Raw genomic sequence first — 15,565 nt, forward strand, 5'->3', positions numbered from 1 at the left:
ATTAAACTCTTGAGTTAAAACGAAAACAATTACACTGTGCTTAAACTTGTTTAGTTTATAAGTTTGAGTCATTAGTAACCATTCTTATTCATCTAAACCGCACCGAAGTAACATGTGAAACCGCATCAAAAATCATGAACAAAGAGATCGTAAACACAGACTATGAAGAAGACCTTGAGTAGTGCAAAATTAGCATAAATGCAAATCGTTAAGTAGACATGCATGTAAAGTGCACCGCCAGCTGTCGCGGCTTGACGACTGCAGCTTAGCGCTCGTTTGGGCAGACTGCGACCGACGCCCGCTGAAATGTCAACTTGCTCATTTTCATGCTCTATTTTATGGCTAGTACCTACGTAAAACTAGTAATGATCATTATATTTTAATAATGACAGGCAAAAGCTAGAAAGTATTTCTTGCCGCAAAAGAAAATCTCTTTCGCAATTTATTGCGTTACAAAATCCCAATTCTTAGGTATACTTAAATACATAATTATGTAAGGAGAACAAATCATGGAAATTCAATTGAGCAAAGAATAAATAAATTTAAATACAGTAAAGTTGTATTGAACAGCTTTAAAACATAATAAAGGACAATAACATTTCTGACAGCAACCCCAAACCAATATTAATATTTACCGACGGGTAGCTATAATCTGCAGGGAACTCGAACTTCGAGTTATTTGGAAGTTACCCGCAAACTATTTTGTTTCCAAAAGTTCTGACCTACCTAAAGCCCTCCAGAGTACCTTGAAACCTTTCAGTATTTTCACTTGGCTATCCGTTCACCAAATGCCAAAACATCTAACTTATTCAAATACAAAACGTTCCAATTTTATGTAAAAGATAACGTCGTTAAGGCTAACCCACTTGCATTTTAAAGTTGTGATTTAGTATAAGATGCGGTACCCGGTAGATCCGCACTCGAGGCGATGCAGGCTGCTGAATTTTAATGACTTTTTGTTATAAAGTTTAAATTCGGCTGACCTTAGTTTTATAAAGGCCTTTTAAAAGCTTCCAATAGTGTTACAGGCACTGTATAGTTAAAAGGTATGCTACGAGTATGTCATATAGCTCTACATAAACTTAAAAATTTTACAAGAGCAATTTCATTGATTTAAATTTTCTATTAGAAAGTATTTTTTTAGATTGCATCAGGGTCATTGGACCATAGAGCAGGTGAGCATGCTATGCTTAATTTTTTAGATTTTTTGGTCAATTATTTTAATTATTTGTTATAATAATGAAATCGCTGCCGTTCTCTGTACCTGTCAAGATGCCGGTTTCATTTTTGTAAAAAGTCATTGGTACATTCCATGATAAGCTGCTTACCTAACGCTTTGCGTAGAGCCAAAAGCTGCACGAATATACTCGTAATTGGATCTCGTTAGAGTAATCAATCCAATTTACTAGTGGAATGCGCCGATTCACCACACTTCTGTATCTCCACCGGATTTTTTTAATGTCCCAATTAAATTGAGACATAAAGCTTGAATGGACGATATCAGTCTCTCTGTGTAAAATTGATATCATAATATTCTTCTTGGTTGCATTACGGACGACAGTAGGTATTGCACCGCAATTATACCTAACTAGCTGTGCCCGCGACTTCGTACGCGTGAAAACCCGTTTTCGCAACATTTTTCATTGTTGTTCTGCTCTTATTAATTGTAGCGTGATGTTGTATCCTATAGTTGTAGCCTATAGCCTTCCTCGATAAATGGGCTATCTAACACTGAAAGAATTTTTCAAATCGGACCAGTAGTTCCGGACTCCGGAGATTAGTGCGTTCAAGTAAACAAACAAACGAACTCTTCAGCTTTATAACATTAGTATAGATAGGCGTTATTTTGTAACGAAAATGCATCATACTGATGCTACACCGTCTGTACAATAACGGGTCTATGTATAGTTTTGTCTGCAAAAATCACGTTTTCGTACTGATTTTTGCAGCGATAAAAATACTGAAACTTTTAACAGACTGCACTCACCACAATTATATAGGGGCAGCCCCGCAAATGTCGCACAGAGGTCTTATCTTGTCAAGTTCTTCTCCTCTCTAAGCGTCTTTTAAAAATACTCCAACGTTCCATGTTAAAGGTTAAAATGTGGTCAACACTGTGTGCAGGGCATTCCGCACCTAGCCTCCAATAACGACGTATCTAGGCAAGTATAGAAGGTGCTAATGCATTGCAAACAGCATGAACCAGACACCACACTGTAAAGGAAAATAACTTAGAAACGTAAAATTTTGTGTTTCCCCTTCGTAAGACGAATTCTGTAACTGTACCATCGGTGAGCGACGGCAAGTAGCATTTATTCTCAAGCACCTTCGTCCTTGAGTTGGTAAGTAGGACCATGCAACTTAAAAGGAGGTTTAATTACATCCGAGAGCATGGTTGATCCTTTTCCTTCTATTAATCATTCCTAAACCTGCAACACCTCACCTTTGAAATCCTACTAATATTATAAATGCGAAAGTTTGGATGTCTGGATGCTTGTTACTCTTTCACGCAAAAACTACTGAACGGATTTTGATGAAACTTTACAGTAATGTAATAATGTTTATAACCCAGAATAACATATAGGCTGTAATTTATGACGATTATGTGACAAACTCAATTTCACGCGGGTGAAGCCGCGGGCAAAAGCTAGTTAACTGATATTTTTTTGCATTATTATCGACCTTTTCATGTTAAGTATATTAAGGTACATTACCTGAAGTTATACCTTGGTGTCTAAGTTCTGACATCATCAATTATAGTTTTATTTAAAATAAGGGTAATATTTTCTCATCCATACCCGGACACCTACAAACGACGTTTACCTTAAGCCTTTATTGCACAGTTCGTGACTAATGTTCCACTTTGTAACTCAACTCTACAAAGGAACACACAGAACTCATTTCGTATCGTTCTTAATGAGTTTTCAACTAATTAATTGGGTGACGAGAAGCCGACTTTAAAAGTAAAAAGGTACACTCGAACAATTGAAGTTCGCTATTAATTCATATAAGTGCTATTGTATTAAATTGTTTTTTATTTATTTAAGTACCTAGCAGCACATAATGTTTCTGAATTGAATAGCAAACTCACCTTAAAAAATACGACGATCTACCCTTCGACCCCCAAATCCAGATACAATAGAAATCAATTCACCTGTAAGATTATTCCTAGATACAATTACATTGCCTAAATTATGGAAGCAGACAAAATCTACGTTGCAACAAGATGGAGCCTTCAACTGAAACTAAAAAAATATTGTATTGTAGGCAAAAAATAATTATATCACATAATTATATTACTTATTCCGTACCTACCTATAATATATGAAAACAAGATAAAGAAATGGACAAACGAGTTGTTTTGGCTGTGGTACAGTTATCATACTATTTTATTAGCAACCTTTGTGTTTTATGAGGTGATTCTTTGAAATTGAGATTAACACAAATTAATATTTTTCCATATCGAGCTTACATCAAAATAAAATGCTTCAAAGGTTAAATTTATGTAAAAGAAAAAAAGAAACAAACATATTTTATAATTATAACATTACACAGATTGAAATAAATACTACTACTAAATAATAGTCCGGAAAATGTATTTTATGGTTTAGTGATAGAGCACTGTACTTGTCTACATTTATAATTATAAAAGTATCATCAAAGACAAGATATTCGGGACTAATGTTACGTAATAAAACCACAATAAAACTTAGACCACGTTTAGGTATTGCGAAAAATAACAATGAGATAATGAGTTCAGAGAAATAACAGTGTCTTAACAACAAGAGAGAGATAAAAAGAGATAAAACGTCCGGCAGCCAGGGGTTATCTGAGCAGTATAATTATTCCAGCGCTTTCCCGCACCGCATTCGACACTTGCAACTCCGCCGGGACGGTATCTAATCTACAACTATTTCAAGTGAGTATTTGCAAAAATGCTTCCACCCTCAAACAAAAAGTTTAGATTTCGCTAAATAGTCTAACACTCTATTTCTAGTCATAAAAAGAAATGGAAATGATTTTTGGGATTTTGTAGAGGTCATTGTAGCAGTCGTTTTAAACAGATTCAGTTCCGCGAAAATCAACAAATAAATGCTTAACCAAAAAACAGTTTTCATAGTATTACTTGATTTCCATGGTAAATTTTAAATTGTTTAAAGAGTAAGCTCATGCACGAGCTAAACCTTAATTGGGTTTTGAAAAAAAATCATCTACTGCGCCATTGAATTTTGCAGAACCAACGTTTTTAAAGGGAGAAGTTACGGCCACTTAAATTAAAGACCATCATGATTTACTACTGTTAATTGACAGTGTTCTTACAATCGCTTTTTATTTATACTACCTATAATCAATACTAATTAATAACCTACGTAGAACATTACATTTTAAGTAATGGTTGTGAAAAACACCTTATTTCCAGTATAGTTTTACAATACATTACAAAGAATTTGCAATGTGACACGAATATTGTTTTTGAAGCCCACGTAATTTATCAAAACACAGCTTAGTCGCACGTGATTCAATCATAACACGGCTAAAGGATTTTTCGTGAAAGGTTTTCGGAGGCTAGCCTAAGTTGCTGTAATGAGCAACCCTTCAGCTGACCGCTCATATCTCCTCCACACCAGTGAGACGGTCCCAAAGGAGACCCTCAAACTCCGAAAAAGTTCCACACAACGCGATTCATATTTAATATCACACCCAAAAGTTATCCAAAACGTTTTACGATGCAACTTGTAGAAGTTGAAGGTACTTTTGTAAAGCCTTGTTTAACATCGCTGGGAGTATTACCAGCGATCATCCCTTTGCCATAAACTTTCCCATTTGTGATGTGTGGGGTTACATCCATACAACAAAATGTTTTAAGTTGCATAAAGTTTCAAAACGTTCAAACATTTTGATTGAAAATTTTCAGATTGTGAGACTATTTATCGAGACCTTTTGTCAAGGTCTTAGTGATAGAGTTTTTTGCGCTGCTCCTTCCAAACACTGGCCCACATTATTGTTCTGAAGCAGTGGTAGGGTTTTAATAGGACGTGTAGAAGGGCTTTTTAAAATAATGCCTAGGCCTAAATAATGAAAAAAAATACGTTTATGTCTTTTTTGCAACTTTTTAAAGTGAACGATTTACTGTAGCTAGCTAGCCCACTTACGAAAATGAAACCTGTCTTCATATCTTACAAAAATGTCGTTTGCGTATTCCAAATATATGTATGCGAGCTACATTTGACCTGATTCTTCATTGCCATTCACGGCGCGGCAACCGCTCGGAGGTTGCGATTGTTTTCGATTTTGATGGAATCGTTCGGGGTTTACCCGATCCCTGAATAATCAGTTTGAATCGCTAGCGGTCGGAATTGAAAACGGCTCCTAAATGTATTATACTTATGAGTTTATAGCTTACGTAACTTAGTGTTTGCTCTTATAATTAACTAGCGACCTGCCCCTGCTTCGCACAGGTATAATGTATATAAAAACCTTTCTCTTGAATCACTCTATCTATTAAAAAACCGACAGACAGGAAAACGACTTTGTTTTATAATATGTAGTGAAAACGCGTATGTACCTACTGATTTGAATCCGGTAGGTAATAAAACGGTGCCTTAAAAACTCAATGTTTATCGTTATCAGTCCACGTCTATTCAAGAGTTCCGAGTCAGCTCCAATTTAATGTTCAAGACTTGATTTCTACTTCATTACACTATGTCCGAAGTCGTGATTTCTTTTTATTCAAGAAAAGTTTGCTCCATTGAATCGCATCGATTCTGTAACCAGCCTGTTGCCACTAATGTTTACCTTTAAAAATTTCAGTGTTCTGCTGAACTTAAATGTGTATAGGCAGGTTTATACATATAATGTAAATTCTAGACAGTTAAAACAGCGTCATAATTCGATTGGAATTATCGTCATTTCCAGAATGAGGGCTGTAACCATTTTCTTGCTGCTGGCGTGTGTGGTGGCGATGGCGTATGGCGACCTGGTCTGCGGCACCAACTACTGCAAGCAGAACCCCTGCGCCGCCGCCGTGGCCAAGTCGAGCTGTCGCAACCCGTCCGTGTACCGCGCCAACCATGCCGGCAAGTGCGCTTGCTGCCCTGCCTGCGTCACTTTCCTGGGTAAGTGTTTTTATCCATATCAGTCAGAGAATCTCTTGGCCTGTATCTCACCTGATGAAAGTAGCGTACGGCGTCCTAATCTGCGGCACCAACTACTGCAAGCAGCACCCCTGCACCGCTGTCGTGTCATGCTGGCAAGTGCTGCTGCCCTGCCTGCGTCACTTTCCTGAGTAAGTTTATATTCCTGCCGTCATCAGAGAAACTGTTGTCTCACCTGATGGAACTGGAGTACGGTAACCTAGTCTGTGGCACCAACTACTGCAAGCAGCATCGGGCTGCCGCAACCCGTCCGTATACCGCGCCAACCACGCTCCAACCATGATCAGGCCGAAGGTGGAAGCGAGTATCACTCGGAATCAGAATCCGCTAAAGCACAGAGGAACCAACTCCTGCTGTAGAAGCACAACAATGCTCTTATCATTGTTGTTATGCCAACGGACGTAGATAAGATGGTGATAGCCAGACGGACTTAGATCTAACTAAAAAGCGAGTAGGTATAGTAGAAAATTTTGCCTCCACTGAAAAATGGGATAGTATTATATCATCATCATCAGGCCATTTGGACTCCACTGACTGATTTTATCGCCATTTATTAATAAATACTTTTGTACAAATAAAATAATTTCTTTCTTTCTAAAATATTCTACTTAGAATTTTATTAAGGCTTAGATATTTAGAAGTTAAAGCAGAGTTTTTAAATACTTGACTTTGTTACTTACAGCTGAAGGACAAGCCTGCAAGACATACAGCAAGGAGCTCGGAGAGACCCCTTCAGCCATTTGCCAAGAGCCGCTCAGATGCCTTAGAGGAGTCTGCACAAAGGCTTCGCCTAGGGTATAAATCTTCTACAACTAAACTTAACCGTGAACAGGAATAGATATGAAACTCTGTATATAATATAAAATGAATGTGATATCATAATTGTATATTCATTTATTTTTTTTACATTATTGCAATTTTCCTAAAGATCTTTAAGTATTAAAAATCTTTAATCAGATCATTCTGTCTACGCATGGATTAGCCAGTTTAGTAGAGATTAACGAATTAGCGATAAAACTCGAGACACTAAAGTAGGTATCCAATAAGTACTTTTTAATTACGTGAGCATTTATTGAAAATAAAACGATACTTTTCCTTGAAGATTGTAATGTAATGTTTTTCCTAACCGACTTCAAAATAATGGTCTCATAATATTCGCAAATCATCACAAGGAACCTTTTGTAATAAAAAGTCAAAATATGCCAACCGTATGAAAGGCAAGCTGCTTTCATACAAGTTCATTTCTTCCTAAGAGGCTTATTTGGATTCATTTTTTAAGTCTACCTAATAATAATGATGAGACAGGCATTTTTATCAATGTTTTATTAACGTCTTCATGTCTTTTGTGTCCATAAGCGCCTTTTATAGAAATGAGTATTCTTAATGTTTCCGCGGTTATTATTTTTCTGGCATTTTGAAGCAACATATTTTTCTCGAAATTGTGTAAAAGAAAAAATACTTAAGTCAACTTGTTTTCATTAACTAGAATAAAAGGGCCAAGTTACAACTAAAAGGTCAAGTTATAAAGATCACAAAATCACCGAAAACGAACCGAACGGAATCATATTGCTTATTTCTACATTGAATAATAAATAACGCTATGGACATGGTTTTCGTTTCAAGAAAATGGAAGCATAAATGTACCAAGTTTCCCTTTTCCTTCCCCTTCATAATTTATTGCTTACCTACACGAAGCTTTACTCTGTTTATGGTTATTGAAAACACATGTACAGCTGTAGATTTTACAGCTGTAAATCATGCAAACCATTTGGTAGTTAGAGAAGGTACTAAGCAATAAGTGTAGACTGTAGGTACGATTTGATTACTCTCTTGCGGCATTATTTACTGCGCGCAGAAACGACAATTTTATGAAACCTCAGAGATACATACTTTTCTCTGAAATATGATTATGATGTATAATGAACACGGCAAAGGCATTAAGACATTCCGTTTTATAGCGCTTCATTGGATTTGTCAATATATTTATTATATTAATATTTGAAGGATGAATGATATTTCCACAGCCTACGTAACTATAGATCAATTTGTAAGGTATACAATCTTCAGAATTCAAAACTACTTACCAGTGGCTGAGTAATGGAATGCTGATTACTGTTTTCATTAAAGCAAGCAACTCGTAAAACTTATTGTAATTAAATTAATCCGTGCACAACTCGGTGCATAATAACCTCATCACAGCTCGTGTAAATGTAGAGCATAAACTATAGGGGATGATTTAAAAAGCTATAAAACGGGAGCGGCGAAACAATAAGGCCTCATAAAGCTTTTACTCCCTTTGTTTACGAGCCTGAGCTCCGCCTCGCCACTTCTAGCCTCCTCACACCTACACGCGTTAAAATGTTTTATGGTACGTTTCAGAGCATGTAGAAAATTGCAAGGTTTTTCAGTTAGTTACTAATTGCACGTCTAGTTATTTGAATGATTCTGAAATTGTAATATTTTTACGAGAGTATGAGAAAGTGGTTATAATGAAAATAGTACCTATTGTCAGATTAAATTTGCTTACAAAAGAAAGTTATACTAGACTCCCGCCCGATTCTAATTTGTATAAAGAATCGGCCGATACCAATGTGTGCACTTTCATACATGTCCTGTCCATACCAACTATCGGCCGACAAAAGTCGGTGGTCTACGGATATCATATTTCTGTCAAACGTTTGTTACAACTTTGGTGACAATGTACCTACCCAATATGATTTAAATGATTTTACATACTTAAAACATTTACACATTAGTGAGTTGCGATCTGTTTATTTGAGGTTCCTATGTAGTGCTACAGTCGAAATAATTTAACACAAAATAATCTATAGTTGAGTCCAACAAATTGTAGGAAATATAAATAAAGCAAGCGCATCTCTATCGAAAGTAATGACTCTGGCATGCGAGCGAACGTACATGGGATTCTTCATACAATACTGGATCAATATTAGACATACTTTTAGCAGGCTTTTATCGTTCAGGTCAATTTTGCCTCGCAACCTCAAAGGTAAGTAAATATACCTACAGCCATCGGAACTTTATTAGGCTGTCTTAAAGAAATCCTTATGGACCTAAAAAGTTGTAAAGGGTGATCCAAATCGATATTGCTGCTTTGAGTGATAGTGAGGTCGAAGGCATGTAATCTTTTCATAAGTCTGCCTATACTAAATATTTTAGTTATTTATCTTAATGCAACTCGAAATGTCTTAGAAATACTAGATGTTTTCAGTTAATAGTGCCCCATCAGGCTTGCTAACATCTTCTCTAGCATCTAAAATCTCGTAGACGCTACAGTAATAAATACCTCTCACCACTTTGCTTAGCTAAAAGCGTTTGTGTTTAAAAGCATAGGTACGTGTAATTGTGGGTATAAAGTAAAACATAAAATATAGCTGAGTTAAGGAACAGGCTAACGATAACCCAAATAGCAGTTCTTAATTTAACTATCCCAACGAAACGAACAGAATAGTTTTATTTTCATTTTGTGGAAAAAAAAACAAATGCTATCTTTCGAATCTAGTACTTACTGTTCATCAAAAGCTAGTAGTTAAGCTACAGTTATTCTATAATTACTCGTATATGGCTTTAATCATTCAAGTACTAACCACCGCTTCATAATACGGTTTTGATGACACCTAGCTATATGCACGACGTGGCTGCAAACTTGGCTGAACGACCAACTAAGTTTCCAGTCACCCAACAGTGAACTTGTGCATTCTACCCCATTCTGATTATGGCTGATTAAACACAGGAGGAAGCGGGAGCGAGAGCGAGATATATTACAAGTGTTACAGGAGAGTTTTATAGGATACTTATTGTAGTTTTGGAAGCCGTAAACTGGATGCAGAGTATTGGAAAACATTAATACTTACCTACAGTCTACTACACTAGGGTTGAGTTGTACTACTTAACTTTAACCGTAACTATAACGAATTAACCGGTGTTTTTTGCTTAGAGTTTGACAGATTTTTGACGTCTGTAAGTAAGAATGTGCAACCCAGCTTAAGTGATATAATAAGTACAGCGTAATCATGGTCTTTGATTACTATTTCGTCGTATTGACGTCGACAGTCGTCGCATGATCACGCCAATCCACATCACACAATCAATCAAGTGAAACGTCACGACGCGTTACTAAATTCGGTAAAATACTTTTTTATGGCTCTCGCGCACTAAAAAATGTTCTGTAGTTCAACCATCTTTTGTTTCAGTAACGCTCTCGCGTTTATGTGGCCCAGCATCTCGCTTCATCTCCCTCATGCATGTGTTACGTAACACGTGGTGTTTAAAACGGATTATAACAGTCGGAGCTACAATTTGCATCTTCCGATAAATTTAGTTTTGAAGCTAACTAGTTCTTAGACTGTATTGTAAAGTAAGCGTTAACATCTCATTTCTAGGCACAATCCTCCACGGAGTCTTGTTGTTCGTCAAAAAATAAAGCATCCCTAAAGATGGACAGGTACAGAGAGCCTATGTAATTTCAGTTTGTTTTTTACTTCACAGATTTATACAACACCTACACAACGTTCGTTGATTTTCATTAGGTAAACGAGTAGGTAGGTACAGGCCTATTTTTTAAAACTCAGTGGGGACTTTCAATGTACTCAATTAATTTTTAAAAATCTGCCCTATACATACTAATTTGGCAAAAACCTAACCTAAATTATAATACTGGATCTCTATCTTTTGAAACTATTAGTTTTTCAGTGTGGGAATACAGGACAATAGGCAACAAACATTCCTTTGTCGCGGCGCGGCCCACTAATAAGCGGTCCGTAACAACTAGGCTGTACAAAAGTTAATTATTTTTATTTCAAGGCACCTCTGGCCGGCACAATGGCTAAATGCCCTTTTGTGTAGTCACTATTCGCTATTCCCTAACTCCTAAGCTTTCCGCATCCTCCTGCACGCTACGCTTGCCATAGACAACTCTACATTGTCTCTGGTAGGTCACGACACCTCTGCCCCCGCTGCCGTGAATTCTAAAGGTCGCTCTAAAGCTTACGGCCTTAACTATAACACGATCGCAAAGGTCAAAGGGCGAATTTTGAAATAATCCTAAACGTTACAGTAAATACGACGATCCTTTTTATAATTAAAAGTTTAATGTAATAGGTATACATTAATGTTTATTTTTTGGACTAAATAGGTACGAGATTTTAGGAGGTATTATTTGGTCGTACGCTTCGACCTTATGGTTCAGTATGATAAACAGACATAAAAACAAGTATAAAACCTATCAGCGATAGATCAACACTTTTATGGCCAATAGTGCGAACATTTATCTTCCACATAATAACTTTTCGTAGCTTTACTGTTGTGAAGATTCTCAGATTTACATGAAAATACAGAAGTGAATATTTTTCATATTGCGCTGCGAATGGGGGGTAGACTGGTTTATTTGTTTGCCTTCGCCTAATGAAAAACAGAAAAACAGCACACCCACCCACCACACAGTACCCTTGACTTTAGGGGCAAAGTAATATGCGAATATTCCTATAATATTCATTAAAACGCGCCTAATCACAAAATGAGATCGAGAAAAGAGATGGTACGAGGGTTGGATAGAATTTTAAATTCGTTTCTTAATAATTCAGTCCTGGTCTTGATATGATTCATTTTAGGGGTGGGTTTATTTTGGAGCTGACAGATAAGAAACAATGAAACCGGTGTCCAACAAATGCCATCGTGTCAAATGGAAAAGTAAGTACAGTCTGTGCCAATAGATATTGCCAATTTGTCTAACAAATAGATAAACTAAATTAATTCGACACCGAGCTTTCTGTATATCAATAGTTGGGTTATCTGAAATAGTGAAGATGTTATGGATAAGTAATGACAATTTTACTGAAAGACTGACTAGGTACTTAGGTATAAGTGTAAAAAAATATAATTTTGTTATGAAATAAAATACAGACTTTTTAGTAGGTTAATAAGTAGGTACTTATAAAACCGCATTTCTGTTGTTTATAAAGTTATTCTTGTCCTTGTAAAAAGAAGTGTCTTTACTGTCTTTAGACTATGCATTTGTCGTCATTTAAAAGTTTCACTTATTTTCCTTGGCTAAAAATACGTGCTAAAGAATAAATTTAGTGATGGGCCGACTATGGTCTTTGCCGACTAACCGACTAGCCGACTAATCGGTTTTCAAATTGCCGATTAGTCGGCCGACTAGTCGGCAATGCCGATCATTCTAATACCTACTACTTGTCCAAAGAATAATATCTAGATTTCTAAAGAGATAAATATAACTTCTTGAGAAACGAGATTTCTTTAATTATGAGAAAAAATAAAAAGTAACATTACATTCACCTAACAGTACCTAAGGTAGATGCCATAATTTTCGACGGCGGAGGGGTCAGAGGAGGTGACAATATGATCGCCTCCTGCTGGGCTAGGATGCGCGCAGTGATATTATTCGTACTTATCGACGTCAAAATGTATGGGAAAATTGCGCTTATCGCGGCACGCATCCTAGGCCCACTGATTCCTCTCCACCCTCCACGTACATAGCACGGACTACCACCACCGTCGGATAGGCAGGGCCCGCCAATTGCTGGCACAGACTGTGATAGTTGATGGCTTTGTCCGGATTCCCATAGTTCTTCACACTAAGGCGATCGACAGAGCTCAGGGGTTTTTTATGTGGGTATTCCTCATCCTTCCGATGAGAGGAGCCCCACATAATCTACCACTTCCCCGCAGGATAGGTATGCAATTCCATGCTATTTTTTTCCGAAAAAAGTGTCATAATTTTTATATGGACAAATTACATAAACGGCGTTTCTTCTCAGCACTTGCCATATGTTTGTCTCGAAGCGCTGGTAGGGCCCAAAAGATAAGGAGACATGTAAAGTGCCCCATAAGGGCTACCTTTTCTTTTTTTATTATTTTCTATAATAATATTTTGACGTTCATAAGTGCCACTTGTGGTCTAAACTGAATAAATACTTTTAATTTTTTGATTTTTTTTTTAAACTACACATTTTTGATGATTTCTTGGTAATTTTAACTAATCTTAACTTTGTATGAATTTAGACTGATTGCCAAAATTTTAAATCAGATGAAACCACTTTTTAAAAATGGTTTAGATAAACGCCCTTGGTCTACCTCATAATCATCTTGGTAATTATGAGTTTTATTTCATACACATATTTAATTTTGTAATGCGCCGATTATAATCGGCAGATTTTGCCGAATAGTCGTCACTAGTCGGCCGACTACAAATGATGCCGAATAGTCGGCTTTCCCGACTAGTCGGCGACTAGTCGGCCCATCTCTAATAAATATCAAACAAATCGCCAAATCAAAGCAAACATCATGTCTGCCAACATTTGGTGGGCGAAATGGAATTAGGGCGACCATAATTCGATCAAATGATTGGACCCCTGCTTACCACTTCTTTCTTGTTCGTTATTGCGTAGGAATCCCTAGAGAACTGAACTGGAATAGAATGTCTATTCGGTCCTTTTGTACCAATCTAACTCCGGCACACCTGAATCAATCGTAATTCTCAAAAAGTGAAGGTTAGTTGTACTAAATTGAGGTAAGCAGATTTATAAACATCTGTACGTTTTAAGGGTCCATTTTTATTAAACATGCCAAAAGCCACATACTATTTATACAAATATGTATAAACACAAGGGAAAATACTCGCGAAGTGTTTGTTACTGCTTCACAAAAAAACTGCGGGCCCAATTGTTTATAAAAGAATATATAATATTCTGTTTACACATTAAAATAAAACTTATTATGTAAGGCTACCTTTTGGAATACACGAATGGACCCGTGGGCAAAATCTACTCTAAATTATTGCCTAATATAAAAACTACTACACCTACTACAGATAAATAAATTAAAGAAAAAAGGTCAAAAATAAACTAAGGGTTAGTATATTTTCGAATAACCCTCATCGAAACTAAACTAGAAACCCCAACAATCGAAATATTCAATCATTGCACGAGTCATGGGTCGGCTTCGGTCATTCCTCACATATTTGCAAAACCAAGCAACGCCTGGAATGATGTGGTATTTCGCGTTGATGGCGGATATTATGGACGAATGTCGATCAAACCATTTCATAGATGTGAGCTGAAATTCCCCCTCGATTGATTGAGTTTGTATTTGGATAATAGTTAGATATCACAAAAATGGGGCTTTGAACTGAAATTAACGTGAAATTGAGAACTCCCTCAGTTTATAATTTAACGCGTGAGATTGTAAACTAACAGTGAGTTAGGTCAGATTGTAGGGCCCGCCATCGCCAGGAGGGGATGTGGTAGAGAAGGCTTTGTCCGGAAACCCACAGTTTCCTCCCACTTATGGCGAGTGACGGAGTACCGGGGTCTTTTTAGTGGGTATGCCTCGTCCCTCTGACAAAAAAAAAGATTAAAGCTAATCTAGCTATGTCAGATTTTACGGAAATAAAAATTTTACGGTGACATATGATATGTATAATAGAAAGTCTCTACATCTAATATTACCACAGATAGTTTAGTTTCGCTGAGCTGTTTCCAGACTGGGCCTTGGATTATGTGTTTCATTCTGCTACAACCAACCCATATCACTCTTGAAAGCGAGAAAGCTTTAAGCTGCTATAGGCTTCCTTTCATAATGCTTCTAATCGAGGCGAAGTTTTGGAAGAAAAACATGTGGTATCTCTTTAATTTTATAGTATTGATGATATTTAATTAAACTGTTTTATGTTCAACTTCTAATAGAAGGAAATATAAATCATCATACAAACATCTTTAAAACGAAATGCTATACTTAAGTTGTTCCTAATTATGATTTTCAGAAATACAAGTAACTATACAATTAAGTTTTAAGAAAATTTATTGTTAATTTTAATGACTATGATTAAAGATCTTTTAATTGAAAAGGATGTTGCAAAAATATTATTCGATGTAACGACCTTTCGATGTGAACTCGCTAGTTTCGAAGTGCTGAAAAATATTTTACTTTAATTTAATAAATATGCTTTAACATTGTTGAAAAATACTAAGTTTAATTACTTTTTAAATAAAACAGTGGCGTGCAATATATTTTATGTTGAAGTGACAAGGGCTTAGAACTTGGTAAGTTAAGTACCGACATTATGATATTATGCTAAATTGGTTATTAAATTCTTAAACACATAGGCTTGGTTAACTTTCTTAGCTCTTTTGCATTTTAACCATCTCCTTGGTCTTCTCTGTCTTGGGCTGCATTTTCACCTTAACTGTAATAACAAACTTAATATCATACATATTACACCTAATTTGTTTTAGCATTATAACCAACTGCTTACTAACGAACCACTTATTAAGCAAGTTCGAAACACGTCTAGGGTAGAATTTTAAGCAAACAGTGGCGATACCAGTTAAGTTCCACAAAAGGCATTTAATTAGCGTTAACTGCAAGATAAA

The 15,565-nt window shown here is 36.4% G+C and overlaps 1 protein-coding gene across 1 annotated transcript; it reads left to right on the forward strand.

Moving 5' to 3' along the window:
* Positions 1–3,809: 3,809 nt before the first annotated feature.
* Positions 3,810–7,037, forward strand: LOC135071755 (fungal protease inhibitor-1-like). Its single transcript, XM_063965545.1, has 3 exons — positions 3,810–3,919; positions 5,917–6,116; positions 6,838–7,037. Exons 2-3 carry the CDS (start codon positions 5,918–5,920, stop codon positions 6,954–6,956), a joined length of 318 nt encoding a protein of 105 aa, XP_063821615.1. The 5' UTR covers positions 3,810–3,919; position 5,917; the 3' UTR covers positions 6,957–7,037.
* The last annotated feature ends 8,528 nt before the right edge of the window (positions 7,038–15,565 follow it).

Source organism: Ostrinia nubilalis, chromosome 5 (genome assembly GCF_963855985.1).
Source record: "Ostrinia nubilalis chromosome 5, ilOstNubi1.1, whole genome shotgun sequence".
NCBI lineage: Eukaryota > Metazoa > Arthropoda > Insecta > Lepidoptera > Crambidae > Ostrinia > Ostrinia nubilalis.